Here is a 23,618-nt window from a genome sequence, read left to right on the forward strand (position 1 = left end):
CATCAGGCACAGATCTTCGTCAGTATTCTCAGTCAGTTGAAAAAGAGCTTCGACAGTTGGAAAACTTGAGTATCCAAGATTACATCAACAAGGCTCAAGATATTGCTACTCTACATCATCAGATCACAGAATGTGATTCCATACTGGAACTTAGTGATGGTTAGTTTTTTTAAATGTTTGGCCCAAAATCAAGAGAACATAAAGTGGCATAGAACAGTTTTTTTTTTTTTTTTTTGCAGGGATAGCCGAACTTTTAAGTGTGTTCAATTCCTAAACCCAGTGGAATCTGCATGATTCACCTGAGTATGTTGCTAGTCTGACTGGCGGAAGATAGTTATAAGCAAGATTGCGGGGATCTTCTAGTTTTGCCACATGAATTGCAATCCTTGTTTTATGAACCCTTTGATCGTGAGGCAAGCTACTGGTATTTGCCCAAATAGATACACGGCTAGGTGTGCCTTTGTTTATACTTGTACTGTATTGGAACACTTATGAATGTGCCTCGTGTGAATAATTTTTTTTTTTTTTTTTTTTTTTTTTTTTGTGGAGCTGGAGTGTAAAGGGATGATAATTTTTCCGTTAATTGATTATTTGAATTGACAAATAAATGTTAATGTATTCCTAACAGGTTTCTTTTTTTTTTCCTTTACAAATGAATATTTTTTTGCTTGTTTTTATGAACACAGCATTTCATTTCAGTTCCTTACAGCCACTGTTTTTTTCTTAGTTTTTTAATTATAATATTACCTTTCACCTAATGTTCTTATACTTTTACTTATAATCAGCAAGCTAAAGGCAAGAGAAGCAAAGGGGGAAGTCAGGTTCTAGCTGGGTCCCCTTGCCCAGTATAAGTCAAGGGGTGGTGCCCAATGCTCCGTTCTCTTGACCTGTTACCTAGATTTTTGGGTATTCCACCGTTGTATATTTGTTGTGTAGTGAACGTCGGGTTGTGGTCGGCATTTGGATACTAGGCAGTTCGGGTGCTACCTCTGGCCACAGTTCGCAAACAACTACATAGGTAGTCATCTTCAGGGGGGCGCTGTCGTCGTGGTACACCAGGGTGGTGGCTTCGGCAAGGGCGGCCTTTGTCCTGTCGAAGGTGCATTGCTGCAGGGGACCCCAGACGAGCTTCTTGGCTTTTCCCTTCAGGACGACGTCGAGGGGGGTCAGCATGTGGGCGATGTTGGTGATGAAGCGATGGTAGTAGTTTACCATCCCCAAAAACTCCTGAAGGTGCCGGATGGTCATTGGGGTTGGGAAGGTTTTAACGGTGTCTACCTTGGTCAATGTGGGCTTCACGCCCGCTGCGGATATTTGATTTCCGAGGACGTCCACCCTCCCGGCGCCGAATGTGCACTTATGGAAGCGCACAATCAAACCGTTCTCCTGAAGGCGTTTCAGCACAGCGCGGACATATCTCCGGTGTTCCTCTTTCGTCCTGGAAAAGATTAAGATGTCGTCTACGTAGCAGACACAAAACGGCAGGTCCCCCAAGATGCTGTCCATCAATTGTTGAAACGTGGCCCCAGCGTTGCATAGGCCGAAGGTTGAATTTGAACGGCATTATGATGGCGGTCTTAGGCACGTCCTCTGTGCACACAGGAACCTGAAAGTATGATTTAAGAAGGTCCATTTTAGTAAAAATTTTTGCCCCCTGAAGGGTGCTGCTGAGGTCTTACATGTTCAGCAGAGGGTAGTGGTATGGCGTTGTGATGAGGTTAAGGCACTGGTAGTCACCGCAGGGCCTCCATGTTTCGTCCAGCTTTTCACCATGTGGAGAGGAGACACCCAAGGATTGGACGCCTTCTTGCATATGCCCATCTGTTCCATGTCTTCGATGGCACGCTTAGCATCTCTCAGCTTCTGCGGCGGAACTTGGCGTGCGTGGGAGGTCCCGTTGTATTGATGTGGTGGTAGACCCCGTGCTTGGAGGGGGACCCCGGCAACTGTTGAAGTTCCGGCTTGAAGACATCAGGGAACTCCTGAAGAAGGGCGGCGTAGGGCTGCGCTACGACGGCGGAGATGGGTGTGATACCAGGACCAGCTCTTAGTGGGCGGGTTCGGCATGTCCCGATGTTGATGAGACGTTTCCCGGCGACGTCGACGAGAAGACCATGGTGAGCCAGGAGGTTTGCGCCAAGGAGGGGGTGTCTGACGTCGGTGATGGCGAAGGGCCAAGAGTAAAATCGGCCCATGATTGAGATTTTCAGCACCCGTATGGGAGACCCGTTGGCGGCGATGAGTGAGGGAGCATCACTGCTAGGCGCACGGTTTAGGTCAGCCTGTGAGGGAGGAAATGTTGACTGCATACAGCCCGTATCAACCATAAGCCTACGGTTGGATACGGTGTCGCGGATGTAGAATCCTATCTTGCCGTGATCTGCTACTGCGGCTACGGTTGATGTCGGCGGTGGCTGGCGTCAAAATTTCTTCGGGAACTTGCAGGGGGCCCTGCACTTCATTGCGTTGCTCCCAAACTGCTGGTGGTAAAAGCATCAAGTCGGGTTCGGTCTATGGTTCTGCTGCATCGGCTGCGGAGGTTTCTTCTTCATCAGGGCAAGGATTTCGTCATCGACAACAGAGGGCGCCGCCGAGGAGTCGAGGGATGAGCAACTGTAGGAGGATGATGCACCAAGGCGGGAGGCCTTGGAAGCTTCGTATAACTTCTGTGCCCTTGACAGGAGGTCGTTCATCGGCAGGGTGTCAGTATCGGTGAGCTGGGCTCTCACGTCCTGCGGAAGGCATTGAAAAAATATTTCGCGAGATAAGCTTATATCGCGTCGTCGTCCATTGGCAATGGTCTCGGGCAGCATGAAAAGTCCAACCAGTTCATCCCACGCTTCTACGAGAGAGGTGTCACCCATGGGTCTATTGCTGAGATCAAGGACCTTCTTTGCCCTTGCTGAAACGGAAAGTGAGTATATATTAATTAGTTTGGTTTGCATGTCGTCGTAGGATACCTGACCGTAGTGAGCGTCGAGCCATGGGGAGATCTTGTCAAACATCTCCTCAAGGATGGAGGTCAGGACAATGTCAGCTTTGGCGCAGGGGTCGTTTAGCTTGGCCACCCTGAAGAGTACGTCCGCCCTCAAGAACCAGGAGGTGGTGTTGTGCTGTGAGAACGGTGGCAGGTTGACTTTGGGCACAGCTAAGTGGTTGCTGGGCACGATGGGCGGGGTGGTTTCGTCATGGTCAGTTGATGCATTGGGCCAAGGGCGTGAGCTGGTTATGTCAGATATACTCATCGTTGCTGCCTTACGAAAAACTGAAGTGTGGGATAAATCCAAAAGACATTGTTAAACGTTAATGGCAAAAGGAGATACACGAAGGTAACACAGCCGTAATTAGTCCGTTAATGGCAAGCCAAAACTGCTATATGTTACCAACATCACTCCAGGGTCACCAGTTGTGAGGACAACAAGACGAGTGGAGAGAGACTGACGGTTTACTAAATTGTGTGTGTGTATAGATTGCCTTACCTTATGTAAAACACGGGCTCTTGCCGCTGGGCAACCCGTAAAAGAATGTAATTTGAATAAGAAAGATATATCTTTGTATAAATGAATTTGCAACGTGAATAGGGTCAAGGTTTACTAAACTTGCAACGGTCACTATATTACAGAGTGCGGACGGAAAAGTAGCCAGGAAGGGAAACTTCCAACCGGTAAAATAATTTTTTTTTTATATACAAAACAAATTAACAAATACTAAGGCGATAGCCTCAGGAAATATACAATATCATACATTAAAATAAAGCTCTCAAAGAGCGCAACGTTCGCGGTATGGAACAAATAATGAAATTACAATTATCAGAAAAGTGTCAACTGTCAAAGGGGAGGAAACACGACGGGTAAAACGGTGTCCTTACATATGAACATATTTTCCCGGTACATAAATTGCATGGTACCGGCTGAGGGCAAATTCGTTGTGGTTCCGTTTCTCGTGAATAATTATTTCAAATTAAGTTTCATCATCATGGCAATTATAATGAGACTGTATAAAATACTTGCTTTGCTATAAAGTAAAAATATAAAGCTTGACTGAAAGTGTAGGAAGGAAAACATGACCATTATTTAATGAAATGTTATTATAGTAAAGCTAACGAGCATAGTAGTGTGAGCAGGTAAGGGAATGTTATGGTAAAACATGTGTTTCCCTATACTTTCGTATGACGTGAAAAAGCATGTAAATATCGTAGTTGTGTAGGCTGAATAAACTATATTTCCCTCATAGCTGTAAGATATAGTGTAAAATTATGCGATGAGATATGATTAATATGAAATGTTATAAGAAATATTTATCGACAGAAAAGCTTGACATTTGGCTCCCGTGTATAGAATCTGTAGATGCCTTCTGTTTACATATAGGAAACTACCAAACAATATCGTCTGCTGAAGTAGTTGTGTTGTGTGCGGCAGTTCTTCAAACGTAACATTGTTGAAATTGGTCCATAAATTGTAGCGGAGCTTTCGGGAAACATATTTATCAGCAATAGATTCTCCAAAATTTCCAGAGAAGATACTTGGAATCCTGTCTGTGTAAATACATTGGAAATTATCTGTTGTAATGTTTAGGTTTGGTACATCGTGTGTTATAACCAGGTACGTAATAATGGGGCCGTTTAGCCTTGACTGTCCTGTAGATGTAGATCACCCTGCGTTCATTTTAAGGGAACATGTAGTTTAGGACAGTATTACGGTTAACATATATCATTAAATATATGATACTTTAATTTCTAGCCAAATACAACTACCTAAATGTATGATACTATAATTTCTACTCTAATACATGAACCATATATATTTCCTAAATCACCCTGCATTCGTTCTGAGGGAACCTGTAGTCTAGGACAGTATCAAGGTTAACATATTAGTAAATATATGATACTTTAATTGGTAAAGTTATAGAAAAACACAAAACTACATTTCCAAAAGAAAAAACTTTTCCTTAAGTAACCAATGCATTTTCAATAAATTTAACCTTTATTTCTACCGCAAATAAACTGCCCGTTATGGACCCCCCCTTCCCGATGGACACAGTTGGGAACATAGGACTTTTGGTGTGTGAAAACCAGACAAGACATGATTATTTAACACTTTTAAAATTGTTAAAGGCCACTGGTGTATGTATGATAGCGGCCACCTGTATGTATTATTACAGCTAACTTAGAATACGGCAGTGTAATGGGTGGGGGACACGGGTTTTAGGTTAGGTTAGGAGGTAAAGTTTGTTAGTTGATGTCCATTTTAAATCTACGCGGTAGGAACTGACCTCTGATTTACAAAGGCTCCAAGGTCTCAAAACCTAACAAACCTACCTGTAGTTCCCTGGTATGGACCTAGCTGGGGGGCAAGGCCACTGCCATCTCAATATAGAAGGCCTGTGTCTCAGAAGTATGACGTCACGGCCTGCGTCTTTACCGAGTTCTCTAATGCTAGCATACTTACCCTCATTTATTTTTTTTTTTTTCTGTTCCTTTAACAGTATCGACTACCTACGTTCTTCTAACACCAGGTATGGTGCTTTTCTAAATATAATGAATCTTGCTACAACCTTTTGAAATAGTTATTTCTGTTTTCATCCATTTATGTTACTTCCTAAGTATTGACCTGGACTAGGGCAGAGCATTATTTTTTCACCTTATTATCAGGTTGAAATAATAACAATAATAATATATATCTTCACCTCATTGTCATGATACTGTAATGATAATGATATAGCAATACATTTTTCACATCGTTAAGTTGCATACATATGAATTCCAAAGAATCTTTTTCAGAATAGGAAATTCAATGTAAATTCTCCATTTCTCATACCAGGAAAAGTTCCGATATTTTCGATTCTTGATTCCGAGTACTCATCCCATCACTAATATATATATATATATATATATATATATATATATATATATATATATATATATATATATATATATATATATATATATATATATATATATATATATATACACACACTGTGTATATTACTACTTAGGCTATTATACCTGTAGTCCAAAATCGAAAAGTTTAGTATTTCTTACCCTCCCTTGATTTTGGACTGCAATGTGGCAGACGTGATATATAATTAAATAGGCTATAATGACATAATGAGTAAAAAAGGGGGAGGAACGCGGCGTAAAAGTAACATATAGCCTAACCCTCTCAAATCGGGTAGATGCCGAACTGGACAGGGAAAACTACACTACTCTAAACAATAACTAGCCCTCCAAAACCGGGTTAAATACCGACCTGGTCAGGGAGTTCCTAAATGAAGTAAAACAGTGTTCCATATACCCGTTAAATACTCCAAATGAACAAGTTAACTAAGACATATAATAGATATATCGAAGAGGAAGCTCTCGGGGTAGGCTACTGACCGAAGCCGTCTACTGCCCGGTCGGGTGGGTAACAAACCGAGCATCCAAAAAGCCTAAATAACTGTCAAAAACCTTGCCAAAATACTGTATAAGATGTTTAAAACAACTAAATGAGACCACAATTAGTATGAGGAACTAATTGAAGGTCAAACATAACAAAGAGATCAGAAGGTAGCGACACCAAAATGGCCGCCAATATACCCGTAAGGGAAGGCATCATGCAAAGTGGCTGAGACTAAAAACAAACAGGATTATAAAAATTAACGTTTGTCGCTACCCAGATTAATCAAAACAGACAATTATAATACTCAACTTGGGAGCAGGGATCTCCAAAACATCTGACATCTTTAAAAATGTCACTGGCCCATCTTACGGATTTAATGGAGAACATTCGCAAATGAGGCGAAACAAGGGAAGCGAAATTCAAGAGAGAGCTCCGTGAAGCTCCACTTATTGCCTCCCAAGGGTCATACAAGCGACCCAGAGGCCAAGACCTCCTGACCTGCTCCAAAACCAATCCCTGGAGGTATGCGGAGTTTATGCCGATTTTGAACGGCAAACTCTACATCTCAGAGAAGATGGGAGCTGTCTCCTTAGACGACATCCAGTTTTGGCCAAGCTTTAACCCTTACCCTGATTGCTTCATTCGACTGAAGCATGAATCAATGTCAAAAGAGGAGACGGAACCGAAGGAGGTCATGGTTTTCGACCACAATAAGGCACAGGCTCTCTTGTCAAGTAGCCTGAGAAAGGCGGGCTATTCGGTGTCGAAAGTGTCTGCCTTGAGCAAGAAACACCCTACCTTTCTTGCACCTGCTTCAATAGCCTTCCCCTTTACGTTGAAGGCATTTAAATCTGTTGCCAAGGCAGTGGAGGCAGGCAAACCATGCCTGGCACTAGAGGAGTGCAGGCCTCTGTTGTAAGCCTTGCCCATGCAGGAGAAGGAATGGAAGGAAGTCCACCTAACCTTCTCAGTAGGGAAACTGGATGCGGACATCGCTGGACGACAGTTTAGCGAGAATCTCCCTAAACTTTCTGAGTTTCTCTTTTGCATGGAACAAGAGACGAAGGAGAGATTTGCGGCCTCTTTATCCCTACAAAACTGCATAGAGATGTGTGTAGGCCAACGAAGTACCCCAGACATGCTCATGGTCCTGACCAAAATGCATATGGCCATCCTAGTAAAAGACCTGTATGCTTTCGTGAAGGCTAGGAGAGCCTGTAGAGAGTTCGTGTTCGCTGCTGCAACAGTGAAACATGAACCCAGGAAGCTGATATCTTCTAACATTTGGAGTAAAGACCTTTTTCCGAACGAAGTAGTCAAGTAGGTAGTCGAGAAAGCCATCACGTAGAATAGGAACCTTCTCCAGAAGTGGGGCATCTCTTCAAAGAGGAAGTCTTCCCCGGATGTGGGTCCCCAACCTAAAAGGAAGACGAAGAAGTCTAGACTCTCCCCTCGGCCTGCTCAACAATATCTCTCAGTTACTATGACCGCGGTGCCCCAGGTAGGCAGTTGAGGAGGTAAACCCTCCTATCAATCAAAGCAAGGAGATGCTTCCGGTAGGAGGGAGTCTCCAACAGGATCGTTGGACCCTCAATCCTTGGGCCCACGGCCTAATCAAGATTGGACTAGGATGGAAACGGAACAAGTCTCCACCATCATTTCCTCAATTCTTCCAACACTCCAATCCCGTACTAGAAGAATATACCCTATAGCTCTTGAGCATACAGGTTAAAAGGAAATCAAAGTCCATCAAATTCCAGGGAAGGCTGTTTTGTGTTCCCAAGAAGGACTCAGAAAAACTCAGAGTCATTCTGGACTTGTCGCTACTCAACAAGTTCATAAAAAACAGCAAGTTCAGGATGTTAATCCTTCAACACATAAGGACCCTGTCACAAAAAGGGGCTTTCACAGTCTCGATAGACCTAACGTGCCTATTGGCACCTTCTAGTTAGTCGCCCCCTCTCCTCCTACCTAGGATTCAAGTTACAGAAGATAAAGGATGTTCTAAGAGCCATACTCTTCGGACTAAACATAGTCCCAAGTATCTTCATGAAACTTGCAGACGCAGTCATGCAACAACTACGCCTAGAAACTGTTCAGGTAGCAGAGTGCCTGGACGACTGGCTGGTGCGGGCAGCATCCGAAACGGCTGGTCTGCAAGCATGCAAAGAAGTAACCCAGTTCCTGAAACATCTGGGATGCAAAATCAACTTTCAGAAGTCTTGACTCTCTCCAGCTCAAGGGTTTCAATGGCTGAAAAACCATTGGAACCTGAGGTCACATTGTCTTTCCATTCCCTCAGGGAAGAGGAGGGAGATCGCAGGGTCTGTCAAGAGACTACTGTAATCCGACAGGATTTCAAGACGCCAACAGGAAAGAAAGAGTACTGGGCTCTCTCCAGTTTGCAGCAGTAACAGACCCAGTGCTAAGAGCACAGCTGAAAGATGCGTCAGGAGTCTGGAGAAGATACGCATCAAACACTTGAAGAGATCTAAAATGACCGATAACGGCCTTACTTCGATCACTTCTCAACCCATGGTCGAAGGCCAAGAGCCTAATGAGGACTGTGCCCTTGCAACCACCTCTGCCGTCGATGACCATCCACATGGATGCCTCGACGGAAGAATGGGGAGTTCACTCCCATCAAAGGAAAGTCCAAGGGCCTTGGTCATCTCTGTTCAAGGCCTTTCTCATCAACATTTTGGAAGCCATGGCGGTCCTTTTGACGGTGAGAAAACTTTCCCCTTGCAGATCAGCCCTCATCAGGCTGATCTTGGACAGTGAAGTGATAGTGAGATGTCTGAACCGACAAGGCTAGAGATCATCCCATATAATCCATGTGATATTAGCCATCCTTTGTTTAGAGAGATGGCCCCTATCAGCAGTTCACTTACAAAGGATAGGCAGTGTGACAGCGGATGCTCTACTCAGGCTCAAGCCGATAGAGTCAGAATGGTCCACAGACGCAGACTCATTTTCTTCCATCTTGGAACAAGTCCCGGAACTGCAGATCGACCTCTTCGTGACGAGCATCATCAAAAAACTACCTTGATATGTAGCCCCATACGAGGACCCTCTAGGGGAGATAACGGACGCCATGTCCCTAGTTTGGAACGAATGGACCCGGAATTTCCTGTTCCTTCCATCCAATCTCCTGCTGAAGGTCTTCAACATGCTGAGATCCTTCAAGGAAACGGCAGCTCTAGTGGTCCAAGAGCAACTGGTTCCCTCTAGTGATGGAACTGAGGCTGAGGCTGGTCCTTGTACCGAACCCAGCACTATCTCAACGGGTTCAGAAGTCAACTGTCTTCGCTTCATCACAGAGAACCCAAAACCTTCATTTCATGATTTTCTCGCCCTAGCGGTTAAGAAAAGATTTTGGATCTCAAAAGGCAGTATAGACTTCTTAGAAGAATACAAGTCCAAGTCAACTAGAAGACAATATGAATCGTCTAGGAAAAAGTGGGTTGCTTTAGACTTCTGTCTATCCTTCTTTATCCACCTTCATAATCAAGGTCTGGCAGCTAACACGATAACTATGTGCAAGTCAGCCCTGACTAGACCTCTTCTTTACGCCTTTCAAGTGGATCTGACGAACGAAATCTTTAACAAGATCCCGAAGGCATGCGCTAGACTTAGGCCTGCAGCTCCTCCGAAGCCCATTTCATGGTCTTTGGACAAGGTCTTACATTATGCTTCATCTGTGAACAATGAAGATTGTTCTCTCAAGGATCTAACCCAGAAGGTTATTTTCCTGTTTGCTATAGCCTCAGGGGCAAGAGTTAGTGAAATAATAGCCCTATCAAGAAATGAGGTTCACATTCAGTTCACAGAAGTGGGAGAACTGAATCTCTTTCCTAATCCAGCCCTTCTCGCCAAGAACGAGCTACCCACTAAAAGATGGGGTCCCTGGAGAATCTGCCCTCTGAAGGAAGATGTCTCTCTATGTCCAGTAGAGTGTCTAAAGGTCTATCTTCGTAGAACTTCAGACTTCAGGGGAGGACAGCTCTTCAAAGGAGAAACATCAGGATCAAACTTATCCCTAAAACAACTGAGGGCAAAGCTCACCTACTTTATTCGCAGGAGCCAACGGTTTGAATGAAATAAAGTATGCGGTGAGTGTAGGGAGTGGTCTACCTCCCAGTGGGAGAGGTTTTCACGGCGCCGGAAGAAGTCTAAACGGGATATTTCTCCTTCAAGGGTTTCCTTGAAGAGAGAAAATCCCAAAGACACTTCTTCCATAGCCCAAACCTCCTCCGAAGCTCCCACTCGATCGGTCTCTTCCGAGAGGCCGTCGAGTGGTAGCATAGGCCGTACTTGTGTTCGCCAACCTCGGGGTGCGGGAGAGGGTGTTGCCTCCCATAGCGAGGCAGCTCCTCCTCCTCCCCTGGGCGAGGTTATTTCTGCTAATGTGTCTAATGATGATTTATTGCAGCTTTGGGCTTCCTTGGGGCTTCAGGGTTCGCCCTCCAAGGAAGCCCTGTTTGACATAATCAGGTTGGGGGCTGCTGTCAAACAGTCGCCGGCGATAGCAGAGGTTGACCCTCTGTCTATCGTCGACGTTGTTGTGGCAGAGGCTTCCGACGAGTTAGGTCAAACCTCTGCCTTGGGTGCGGATGTTACTGAAGGCTTAGTTCCCCCCTCCGAACTTCCTTCGAGGGAGGAGCTAAGTCCAACGGTCTCTCCTGCAGGTGATTCTCCCCCTTGGGGGAGTTCACTTACAGAGACTCCTCTTCGGAGGACTGATGATGGTCTGCCTGCTGCCCCCAGAGGACGTATCAAACGTAAAGCTCGTCTTCCTCTTCACCGTAGAGGCCTTCCTTCTCCCCACAAGGGAGTTAGGAGGCGCCTCTTCGGTTCTTCGCCTTCGCAGTCCCCCGCAAAGGATCCTCCCCGCCGTGCAGTGACCGTTGCAGCTGCATCCCTGGACCTCTCTGCTGATCGTTCGCGATTTCCTTCGCCTGCCAGACCTGCTGATCTTCCTTCTCCATTCCTGGCTGCTGACGCGCTGTGGGTGCCCACGCACCCGGTTATCCAACGGGCACCTGTCCCTTCGGGGCAAAAGGGGCTTTCTCACATTGTGAGTAAGTCCCTTAAGTGCCAGGTATCCCCTGTGCGCCCATGTTCTCCAGCGCGCTCGCGCGCAATTGCTCGCAAGCGCTCGCCTGCTGTTCCTGCTGTTCCTGAGACTACTCTCCATAAACATCCTGTGCCAGGGACAACGTGCCAGCGATTTCCTGCTGCAGTCTACGCGCCAGCGCTCTCCTGCTCGCCGTTGATCTCCTGCGCGCCCACACTCACCTGCGCGCCAGCGATCTCCTGTTCGCCAGCACACATTGGCGCGCCCTGATCCTGATGCGCGCCCACGATCTCCAGTTCGCCAGCGCTCTTCACCTGCGCGCCATCGTGCGCCCGCGCGCGAACCTGGGATTATTCCCTCGCGCCAGCCCAAGCACGATTCCCACCGGGTTTCGCAACGCGAGCTACCAAACGAGTCGTCAGGAACAAGAGCAGCTAGGTCGTCTTCATACCCCCCCCCCCTCGCAAGCGCAAACCAGCGCGCTCGCAGGAGGAGGGGAGATCTTCAGATAGGTCCAGGCACCCATCTTCTTCCCTTTCTTTCCAGGCAGGCCATGTTGTAGTCTCTTCTCCAAAGGATCGCCCGATTCCCTTCCCTCCAGAGGGAGTCTCGTACACTGCATCTGTCAGTAAGCAGCTATGGTTTGAGTCCCTTATCAGAGCTGTCGTCAAGGCTGTTAAGCCGGCCTTCTCTGATTTGGGCCCCAAACCAAGGGCAGCTCCGACCCCACTGAAGAGGAAGAGAGGAGTAGAGGTCGTGGTGACTTCTCCTCGGGTCAAGCTGGCTCCTAAGAAGTCCGTCGGGAAGGCTCCTTCCCCCCCCGCAGACGTTTTCTCCATCCCCTGTGGACAAGGATTTTCCGTTCTCAGGGGAGTCCTCCGAGGTGAGACCTTCTCCCACCGCACCAATGGGAGCAACCCCACCTCGAGCAGGAAAATCGTCCTGTGTTGGGGCAGAGAAGAGCCCTCAGGCTTCGTTGCTGGAGTCCTGTATCCCTCCTAGGAGGGAACCGAAGGACTTGAAGACCATCCCGAAGTCTTCTTCCAGGATTCGACCAGAGCCAACGAGACCCGTGGAGAACGTCCATGTGTCCCCCCAAGAAGAGCCTTTGGGGACGGGAGACTTCGCTGCCAGTTCTCTAGGGGGTGAGCAGCAAGAGTCAGAGCATGCCTTCTGGCAGGTCTTGACTGATGAGGAATCTCAACAAGTTTCCTGACCCTGAGATTCCTCCTCGTGAGGGCAAGGACACGGTCCTGGACCGAGTCTTTGGCACTCAGAAACCCACTAAGGCCAGTGCGGCTCTGCCCTGGTCCCAAGGGGATAAGAGTGCCAGGGATAAGGTTGAGGGCCAGCTCTTCGAGCTTGCCTCCTCCAGCCGTTCCACTGCTGGCAACCAGCTCCTCCCTCCTCCTCGTGTCCACCAGAGGAGGTATTTTGAGATCATGGAGGAGTCTTGTTTAGCTCTTCCGTTGCACCTCTGTGGAAGAGCTTACCAAGGGAGTTCCTCTTGATAGACTCTCTAGCTGGCAAGTGACTTTCTCAGCGACAGAGATCCTAAACCAGGAGAAGGTCGTGAAGTGTGCCATGCAGGCTACTTCGTGGCTGGATGTCTGGTTGGGGTCTGGGCATCCTTTTGCGATCCGAGGATCTGTCCAAGGAAAGCACTAGGAAGGCCCTGAAGACCTTCCTCCTCTCGGGCACCCGCACCATTGAGTTTCTGGCCCACCAAGTCTCGAACTTGTGGGCCAATTCGATCTTGAAACAACGTGATGCGGTGGTAGAGAGGTTCCATTCGAAGGTCTCAACCGTCGAAGTCAGCAAGCTCAGACACTCTTCCCTTATGGGAAAGAGCCTGTTTGAGCCCAAGGATGTGGAACAGGCAGCTGAGAGGTGGAGGAAATCCAATCAGGATTCTCTCCTCCAAAGGGCTCTCACATCAAAGCCCTACAAACCTCCAGCACCTCAACAACAACCTTGCCAGTCCAAGATGACGAAACTGGCAGCGACAGCGAAGACAACGGTGTTCAAACAGCAGCCCTTTCCTGTCAAAGACAAGAGAAGCAAGAAGTCCTCCTGGGGAGGCAAGAATCTTAGGGGGAGCGGCCGAGGCCGAAAACGCTAGGATTGGCAATCCCCCTGCATGTCCACCAGTGGGGGGATGCTTGCAAAGTTGCGCAATCAGATGGCAGCAACTCGGGGCCGATTCCTGGACGGTTTCTGTAATCAGTCAAGGATATCGCGTCCTGTTCATGACATCTCTTCCTCCCCTGACAGCGAATCCAGTGTCGTTGAGCTCCTATGCCATGGGATCGGCAAAGGGGCTAGCCTTACGGGCAGAAGTCGAGACCATGCTAAAGAAGGATGCTATCCAAGAGGTCGTTGACGGGTCCCCAGGCTTCTTCAGTCGACTCTTTCTTGTAAAGAAGGCGTCTGGAGGCTGGAGACCAGTCATCGACCTCTCAGCTCTGAACAGGTTTGTCAAACAAACTCTGTTCAGCATGGAGACAGCAGACACGGTCAGACTTGCAGTGAGACCACAAGACTTCATGTGTACACTGGATCTGAAGGACGCATACTTCAGATCCCAATCCATCCGTCTTCAAGGAAGTACTTAAGATTCAGCCTAGACAACAAGATCTACCAGTTCAAGGTGCTGTGTTTCGGTCTCTCCACAGCACCTCATGTTTTCATCAGTGTTCACCCTGATCTCTTCGTGGGCACACAGGATTGGCATTCGTCTACTCCGTTATCTGGACGACTAGCTGATCCTGGCAGACTCGGAGTCAACCCTTCTTCGACACCGAGACAAGCTTCTGAGACTTTGCCAAGATCTAGGGATCATGGTAAATCTCGAGAAGTCTTCTCTGCTTCCATCTCAATGATTGGTATATCTAGGCATGATCTTGGACACCAATCTCCACAAAGCCTTTCCATCAGACGACAGGATAGCAAGGCTGAGGAGGGTCGCAGATCCTTTCCTCAGACGAGAAGAACTTCCAGCCCAATCGTGGTTACGTCTTCTCGGTCACCTTTCCTCTCTGGCCCGTCTAGTTCCAAATGGGCGCCTCAGAATGAGATCCCTGCAATGGCGGCTCAAGTCTCAGTGGAATCAAGGTCACGATTTCCCGGACATTTTGGTCCCTATTGGTCCTGCGGAACGGATGGACCTTCAGTGGTGGGTGACAGACGAAAGCCTCCGAAATTGAGTGGCTCTTCTCGTCCTCCCCCCCGGATTTGATGCTGTTCTCGGACGCTTCAAAAGAAGGGTTGGGGGCCCATGTTCTGAGCCACAGGACCTCAGGCCTATGGTCAGAATCAGAAAAGTGCCTCCACATAAACCTGCTAGAGATGAAGGCCGTCTATCTGGCACTTCAACAGTTCCGACAGTACCTGGCGGGTCACTCCGTGGTGGTGATGAGCGACAACACCACGGTAGTGGCTTACATCAACAAGCAGGGAGGTACCTTTTCACAACAGCTATCCCATCTTGCTGTAGAGATACTGAGATGGATTGAAGTCCACTCGATTCCACTATCGGCTCGCTTCATTCCGGGCAAAAGGAATGGCTTGCCGACAGTCTGAGCAGAGCATCCGAGTGGTCTTTGGATCGTCTAGTAGCCAACAAAGTCCTGACTTTGTAGGGGTTCCCCGACTGTGGATCTGTTCGCGACAGCCTTGAATTTCAAGCTTCCGCTGTACTGCTCCCCAGTCCCGGACTCCAAGGCACTCTGGCAAGATGCCTTCCTACGGTGGGATAACATCGACATTTACGCCTTTCCCCCGTTCTGTCCGATGAGAAGGATGCTCAACAAGACCAGAATATCGGTCAACCTGTCAATGACCTTAGTAGCTCCGCTATGGCATCACGCAGATTGGTTCCCGGACCTTCTGCAGCTCCTGACGGAACTCTCGAGAGAAATCCCTCCTCGACACGAGCTACTCAAGCAACCACACACCAACATCTTCCACAAAGCCGTAGCATCGTTGCGGCTTCACGCCTGGAGACTATCCAGCATCTCCTCACAGAGAGAGGCTTTTCGCAACAAGTTGCAGAAAGGATGTCTCGACACCTGCGAAAGTCATCCGCAGGAGTCTACCAGGCGAAGTGAAGAGTCTTTCTGTGGTTGGTGTCGTGGAAGGGGTATCTCTCCACTCGATGCCACTATTCCAGCAATAGCGGAGTTTCTTGTGTATTTGCGGGAAGAAATGCGCCTTTCAGTCTCGGCAGTGAAAGGCTATCGCTCAGCCTTAAGTCTTGCCTTCAGGCTCAATGGAGTGGACATTTCCTCCTCGCTGGAACTTTCTCTACTCATACGAAGTTATGAACTTACATGCCCTCAGTCGGAAGTGAGACCTCTTCCATGGAACGTGGTTTGAGTCCTCAGGGCTCTTAAGAGACCTCCGTTTGAACCATTACGCCAGGCTTCTAATCGCCACCTGACTTGGAAGACGGTGTTCCTACTTGCTTTGGCGTCAGCCAAGCGAGTCAGCGAACTTCATGGTCTCTCGTATGACATCGCCCATTCAAGGGGATGGGGGGAGGTAACGTTCAGGTTCGTCCCTGAGTTTGTAGCTAAGACTCAAAATCCAGGAGTGCCGGACCCCCGGTTCGACTCCTTCAGGATTTCGAGTCTCCGTTCTTTAACAGATGACCCAGACCATCTCCTACTGTGCCCAGTAAGGAGTCTGAGGCTCCATCCTAAAAGAACAGCTGCAGTTCGTCCTCGAGTGCAAGCATTGTTTGTGAGCACCGGAAGGACGAAGAGGGGGGTCACTAAGAATACTATCTCAGCATGGATTCTCAGGGTCATCCACCATTCCCTGAATCCAGACCCTCCTCCGTCATGTCGCCCTAGAGCACGATGTCAGGGGCATCGCTACGTCCCTGGCGTTCAAGAGAAACTACTCAGTAACGCAGGTTCTACAATCAGGGGTTTGGAAGCGTCAAACGACCTTCACAGCCCACTACCTGCAAGAAGTGACCCACAGGAGGCTCGATACATTCTCTATCGACCCTGTGGTGGCTGCACAACAGCTGGTCTAAACCTCAGGCTCCTTAATGGACAAGTAGCAGAAGGTTGAGGGCATTTGTACCCGGTTTTAGTCTGCATGAAAGAAAAGGTATGCCTGGCCCTTATTCTTTTCTTCATCCTCTCCTTTCTTGGGGAAAGCAGCATCCTGGGTTCTCTGCACAGCTGACCTCAAACCACTGCAGGTAAACCATGTTTCCTTGTGTTCCTAGTTTTAAGATAATACTGTCGCGTCCCCCATACCCTTATGAGGTGGTATTGGGAACGTCCTAACCTAGAATTCTATCTAAAGGACTCCAGGTCAACTTCCTAGGACAAGTCACACTTCATTCCTTCACACACAAGCTTATGTAGGCCGCGATCCTTGCAGAGCAAGGTACTTGCGAGGCGCAGAGACTCCTTAGCTTGAGTTCTACTTACTCAGATACTTAGTCCCCGGGCAAAAAGCCAAAGCCAGTACGGCTGGGACATACCACCCTTCCTAAGGGTTAAGTCACCCTATTTAAATAGCGTGGTTTGTATTTTGGTTACAGAACAAATGACAAATTCGTAGATAATTTGTATTTTTCCTAACCATAGAAACCTTAGCTATTTAATCAAACTTGCCCGCCAGCCCTGTCCCCCGGGATAAGTCCTACCTCTAAGCAAAGTGAACTAGTTCCTCGGTGTGTGAGGGGGGAGGGGTAGCTAGCTACCCCTCCCCTACCCCCCTCGCTAACCAGGGAGGGGGTAGTAAACCCTCGTTAAAAATCTAATGGCTCGTCATTTCAGCTACGCCGAAATTAATACCCTATTTAAATAGCTAAGGTTTGTATGGTTAGGAAAAATACAAATTATCTACGAATTTGTCATTTTTGGGTGAGATGGCCATGTTGTCCTGATGGAAGTTCCTATAAGTAGCTTCCTAAGGGATATATGTACTACAGTGATATTCCCAGAGAATTTTACCTTTAGGTCTCCAGAATTCTAACTCCTGGCGCGAATATCCTTAAATTTTCTCTTAAGGATATCGCATAATGTTCGAGGACGTAATCTTGACACGCCACATAGCAATCTGCACCCCTAATAGCGTTTACGTTTCGAGGGGGAAAGTGGCAGAATAGAAGGGGAGCCGTATCAAGGTTACCCTAGTTCTCATACTACTATTGAGTATCACAACAGCACCGTATCCAAGATGGCGAACATTCCTTGTAGCATTAAGCATGGTGCTACAGATGCAGTACTTTGGGAGGGGTACTGTGAAGATCTTTTCTATTAGAAAAGAAGGGTGAGTCCATCAGGACGTCATGGCCATCTCACCCAAAAATAGATTTTTCGCTTCGCTCAAAATCCGTTTTTTGGGCTCAAGCCATGTTCTCCTTCTGTTAATGTAAATAATGATGATCTTTTGCAGCTTTGGGCTTCCTTGGGGCTTCAGGTCTCGCCCTCCAAGGAAGCCCTGTTTGACATGATCAGGTTGGGAGCAGCTCTCAAACAGTCACCGGCGGTAGCGGAGGTTGACCCTCTTGTCTATTGTCGAGGCTGTTGTGGCAGAGGCTTCCAATGAGAGTGTTCAATCCCCTGCTCCTGTTGTAGCTGAAGGCTTAGCTCCCCCCTCCGTACATCCTTCGAGGGAGGAACTAAGTCCAACGGTCTCTCCTGCGGGTGATTCTCCCCCCCTGGGGGAGTTCACTGACAGAGACTCATCTTCGGAGGACTGCCGATGGTTTGCCTGCTGCTCCCAGAGGACGTATAAGACGTAAGGCTTGCCTTCCTCTTCGTCGCCAAGGTCTTCCTTCTCCTCACAAGGGTGTTAGGAGGCGCCTCTTCGGATCTTCATCCTCGTAGTCCCCCACAGAGGAACCTCGTCCTTCAGCGACCGTTCCTGCTACTTCTTTGAACCTGGACCTCTCCGCAGATCGTTCGCGATATCCTTCTCCTGCCAGACCTGCTGACCTGCCCTCGTCCTTCCTGGCTGCAGATGCGCTGTGGGGGCCCACCCATCCCGTTTTCCACCGGGCACCGGTCCCTTCGGGGCAAAAGGGGCTTTCACACATTAAGTCCCTTAAGCGCCAGGTTTCTCCTGCGCGCAAGCGCCCTCCAGTTGCAGACTCGTCTTGCCAGCGCTCACCTGCATGCCCACGATCTCCTGTACGCCCTCGATCTCCTGCTCGCCCGTCAGTTCCAGAGACTACGTGCCCTCGATCTCCTGCTCGCCCGGCAGTTCCAGAGACTACGCGCCCTCGATCTCCTGCTTGCCAGCGTACCTCTGCGCGCCCTCAACCTGATGCACACCATGGACGCCCTCGGTCTCCTGCTCGTCAGCGATCTTCTGCTCGCCAGCGCTCTCCTGCTCGCCAGCGCTTGCCTGCACGCCATCGCTCGCTTGCTCGCCCTCGATCTTCATATCAAGGCTCCAGAGGGAAGTCTTCTTCCTCCCCTGCTCACCAGCGCTCTCCTCCACACCACCGATCGCCGACGCACCACCGGATCTCGCCTGCTCGCCATCCCTCGCCTACGCGCCATCACCTGCAGTCTCCATTGTGCGCCCACGCGCCCACTGCCAGAACTACGGTTCCAGATGAGCGCCTTACTGCGCGCCTGCGCGCTAGGGATATTTCCCCTGCATGCGCACGCCCAACGGCTTCGCCCTTACGGGCCCTTCAGGATTCTGTGGCTGCACACCATCTGAGGTCTCCGGAACGCGCACCTGCGCACCAACGCGCCCCTTCACCTTTGCGCCCTGACGCCCACGCGCCCTGTCGCCTACGCGCCCACGAGCTCCTTCTCCTGCGCGCCATCGTTCGGCTACGTGCCAACGCGCGCTGTCTCCCACGCGCCAACGCTCGCCTGCGCGCCCTCGCCATCGCCCACGAGTGCCCGCGCGTGTGAGCGATCGCCCGCCCCCGAGCTAGGCAATAGCCTATCAGGCGAACGCCAGGGCGATGCCCAGCACGTTCCCACACGAGATCCTGCAGTACAACGCGCAGTCGGGTCATCCACATCACGCCCCCCCCCCCCTCCCCCCGCGTAAGCGCAGGACAGCGCGCTCAACGGAGGGAGGAAAATCTCTGGACAGGTCCAGAAACATTTCTTCCACAGCTTCTTCCTTTCAGGCAGACCCTGTTGTAGTTTCCATTCCTAGGGATCTTACGATCCCCTTCCCTCCAGAGGGTGTCTCTGACAGCGCTGCTGTCAGTCAGCAGCCCTGGTTTGGGCCCTTGATCAGAGCGGTTGCTCAGGCTTTCAAGCCCGCTTTCTCTGAACTACGCCTCAAATCAGCGGCAATCTCGTCCCCCTGAAGAGGAAGAGAGGAGTGGACAACGTGGTAACTTCTCCAAGGGCGAAACTGGCTCCTCGGAAGTCGTCGAGGAAGGCTCCCTCCCGTCCCCAGACTTTCTCTCCATCCCCTGTGGACGAGGATTTTCCGTCCTCAGGGGATTCACGTGAGGTTAGGCGTTCTCCCATCGCACCAATGGGAGAAACCCCACCTCACGCTGAGAAGTCTCCTCGGGTGGAGGTGGAGAAGAGCCCCCCACCATCTTTGTTGGAATCCTGCATCCCTCCCAGGAGGGAGTCGAAGGACTCCAAGACGATTCCGAAATCTTCTTCGAGGATCAGACCAGAGCCAGCTAAACCCGCGGAGAATATCCACGAGTCCCCCCAAGAAGAGCCTTTGGGGACTGGAGACCTTGCTGCTAGTTCATCAGGAGGAGAGCCGCAAGAGTCGGAGCATGCCTTCTGGCAAGTTCTGACTCTGATGAGGAACCTTAACGGATTCTCGGATCCAGAGATTCCTCCTCGAGAGGGCAAGGACACGGTTCTGGACCGAGTCTTTGGTACCCAGAAGCCCCCTAAAGCCAGCGCAGCTTTGCCTTGGTCCCAGGGGGTCAAGAGTGCCAGAGATAAGGTAGAGAGCCAGCTCTCCGAGCTAGCCTCATCCAGCCGTTCCAGTGCCGGAAACAAACTCCTCCCACCTCCTCGTGTCCACCAGAGGAGGTACTTCGAGATCATGGAGAAGTCCTGTTTATCTCTTCCCCTCCACCACTCGGTGGAAGAGCTCTCCAGGGGAGTCCCTCTCGAAAGACTCCAACCGGCCAGTGTCGTTCTCGGCCTCGCAGATCCTCTGCCAGGAGAAGGTAGCGAAGTGTGCCATGCAGGCCACTTCGTGGCTGGATATCCTTCTTTCAGGCACTCGTACCATCGAGTTTCTGGCCCACCAAGTCTCAAACTTGTGGGCTAATACTATCCTGAAACGCCAAGATACGGTGTCTGAAAGATTTTACTCGAAGGTCCCCAACACCGAGGTCAGTAAGCTCACGACATTCCTCCCTTTTGGGGAGTAGTCTGTTTGAGCCGAAAGATGTAGAGCAAGCGGCTGAGAGGTGGAGGAAGTCCAACCAGGACTCCCTCTTTCAGAGGGCTTTAGCATCAAAGCCCTATAAGCCTCTAGCACCTCAACAACTTCGCCCTGCAAAGACGACGAAGCCGGCAGTAGCAGCAAAGGCAACGGTGTCCAAACAGCCCTTTCCCGTCAAAGACAGGAAAGGCAAGAAGTCCTCCAGGGGTGGCAAAAATCCTAGGGGGAGTGGCCGAGGCCGCAAACGCTAGGATTGGCAATCCCCCTGCACGTCCACCAGTGGGGGAATGCCTTCAAAGTTGCGCGGACAGGTGGCAGCAACTCGGGGCCGATTCCTTGACGGTCTCCGTGATCAGCCAAGGATATTGCGTCCCGTTCATAACATCTCTACCTCCCCTGAAAGCGCATCCAGTGTCGTTGAGCTCTCTTGCCATGGGATCGGCAAGAGGGCAAGCCCTTTGGGCAGAAGTCGAGACCATGTTGAAGAAGGGCGCTCTTCAAGAGGTCGTTGACGGGTCCCCAGGCTTCTACAGTTGACTTTCTTGTAAAGAAGGCGTCTGGAGGCTGGAGACCAGTCATAGACCTCTCAGCTCTAAACAGGTTTGTCAAGCAGACCCCGTTCAGCATGGAGACGGCAGACACGGTCAGACTCGCAGTGAGACCGCGAGACTTCATGTGCACACTGGATCTGAAGGACGCGTACTTCCAGATCCCAATCCATCCGTCTTCAAGGAAGTACATAAGATTCAGCCTAGACAACAAGATCTACCAGTTCAAGGTGCTGTTTTTCGGTCTCTCCACAGCATCTCAGGTTTTCACCAGAGTGTTCACCCTGATATCTTCGTGGGCACACAGGATCAGCATCCGTCTCCTCCATTATCTGGATGACTGGCTGATCCTAGCAGACTCGGAGTCAACCCTTCTTCGACACCGAGACAAACTTCTAGGGATTTGCCAAGATCTAGGGATCATGGTAAATCTCGAGAAGTCTTCTCTGCTTCCTACCCAAAGACTGGTATATCTAGGCATGATATTGGACACCAATCTCCACAAAGCCTTCCCATCAGACGACAGGATAGCAAGGCTGAGGAAGGTCGCAAGTCCTTTCCTCAGACGAGACGAACTCCCAGCCCAGTCTTGGTTACTTGTCCTCGGCCATCTCTCATCCTTGGTCCGTCTAGTTCCCAACGGTCGCCTCAGAATGAGATCTCTGCAATGGCGACTCAAGTCCCGGTAGAGTCAAGGACACGATTCCCTGGACGTCTTGATCCCTATGGGTCTCGCGGAACGGACGGACCTTCAGTGGTGGGTGGAAGACGAGAACCTACGAAAGGGAGTGGATCTTCTCGTCCTCCCCCCGGATTTAATGCTGTTTTCGGACGCCTCAAAGAAAGGGTGGGGGGCCCACGTTCTGAACCACAGGACCTCAGGCCTGTGGTCAGAATCAGAAAAGTGCCTCCATATAAATCTACTAGAAATGAATGCCGTTTTTCTGGCCCTTCAACAGTTCCAACAGCACCTGGTGGGTCACTCTGTGGTGGTGATGAGCGACAAAACAACAGTAGTGGCTTACATCAACAAGCAGGGAGGTACCTTTTTAGAACAGCTATCCCATCTTGCAGTAGAGATACTGAGATGGACCAAAGTCCACTCGATTCCACTATTGGCTCGCTTCATTCCAGGCAAAAGGAATGTGCTCGCCGACAGTCTGAGCAGAGCGTCTCAGATAGTGAGTACCGAGTGGTCTTTGGATCGTCAAGTAGCCAACAAAGTCCTGACTTTGTGGGGTTCCCCGACTGGATCTTTTCGCGACAGCGTTAAACTTCAAACTGTCGCTGTACTGCTCCCCAGTCCCGGATCCCAAGGCTCTCTGGCAAGATGCTTTCCAACAACGGTGGGACAACTTCGACGTATACACCTTTCGCCCATTCTGTCTGATGAGGAGGGTACTCAACAAGACCAGACTATTGGTCAACCTCTCGATGACTCTCATAGCTCCGCTGTGGCATCACGCGGAATGGTTCCCGGACCTTCTGCAACTCCTTACCGAGCCTCCGAGAGAACTCCCTCCGCGACACGAGCTACTCAAACAACCACACGCCAACATTTTTCTCAAAGCCGAAGCTTCGCTTCGGCTTCACGCCTGGAGACTATCCAGCATCTCCTCGCGGAGAGAGGATTTTCGCAACAAGTTGCGGAAAGGATGTTTGGACACCTGCGAAAGTCATCCGCAGGGGTCTACCAGGCAATGTGGAGAGTTTTCTGTGGTTGGTGTCGTGGAAGGGGTATCTCTCCACTCGATGTCACTGTTCCAGCAATAGCGGAGTTCTTCGTGTACTTGCGAGAAGAAATGCGCCTTTCAGTCTCGGCAGTGAAAGGCTATCGCTCAGCCTTAAGTCTAGCCTTCAGGCTCAAAGGAGTGGACATTTCTTCTTCGCTGGAACTTTCCATACTCATACGTAGTTATGAAGTTACCTGCCCTTAGTCGGAAGTGAGACCTCCTCCATGGAACGTGGTTCGAGTTCTCGGGTCTCTTAAGAGACCTCCCTACGAACCATTACGCTACGCCAGGCTTCAGATTGCCACCTGACTTGGAAGACGGTGTTCCTACTAGCGTTGGCATCAGCCAAGCGAGTTAGTGAACTTCATGGTCTCTCGTTTGACATCGCCCATTCAAGGGGATGGGGGGAGGTAACGTTCAACTTCGTCCCTGAGTTTATTGCTAAGACTCAGAATCCGGGAGTGCCGGACCCTCGGTTCGACTCCTTCCGAATTTTGAGTCTTTGTTC

General features: G+C 49.6%; 1 protein-coding gene across 1 annotated transcript in view; it reads left to right on the plus strand.

Annotated features, from left to right (window-relative positions):
* Positions 1 to 4,185: 4,185 nt before the first annotated feature.
* LOC137625999 (mitochondrial-processing peptidase subunit alpha) overlaps positions 4,186 to 23,618 on the plus strand; it is a 656,206-nt gene continuing 636,773 nt past the window's right edge. The window contains exon 1 of the mRNA XM_068357083.1: positions 4,186 to 4,601. Coding sequence (XP_068213184.1) covers positions 4,567 to 4,601 — 35 coding nt within the window. The 5' untranslated portion in view covers positions 4,186 to 4,566. The remainder of the gene's footprint in view (positions 4,602 to 23,618) is intronic.

This window comes from Palaemon carinicauda, chromosome 33, assembly GCF_036898095.1.
Source record: "Palaemon carinicauda isolate YSFRI2023 chromosome 33, ASM3689809v2, whole genome shotgun sequence".
Classification (NCBI taxonomy): Eukaryota; Metazoa; Arthropoda; class Malacostraca; order Decapoda; family Palaemonidae; genus Palaemon; species Palaemon carinicauda.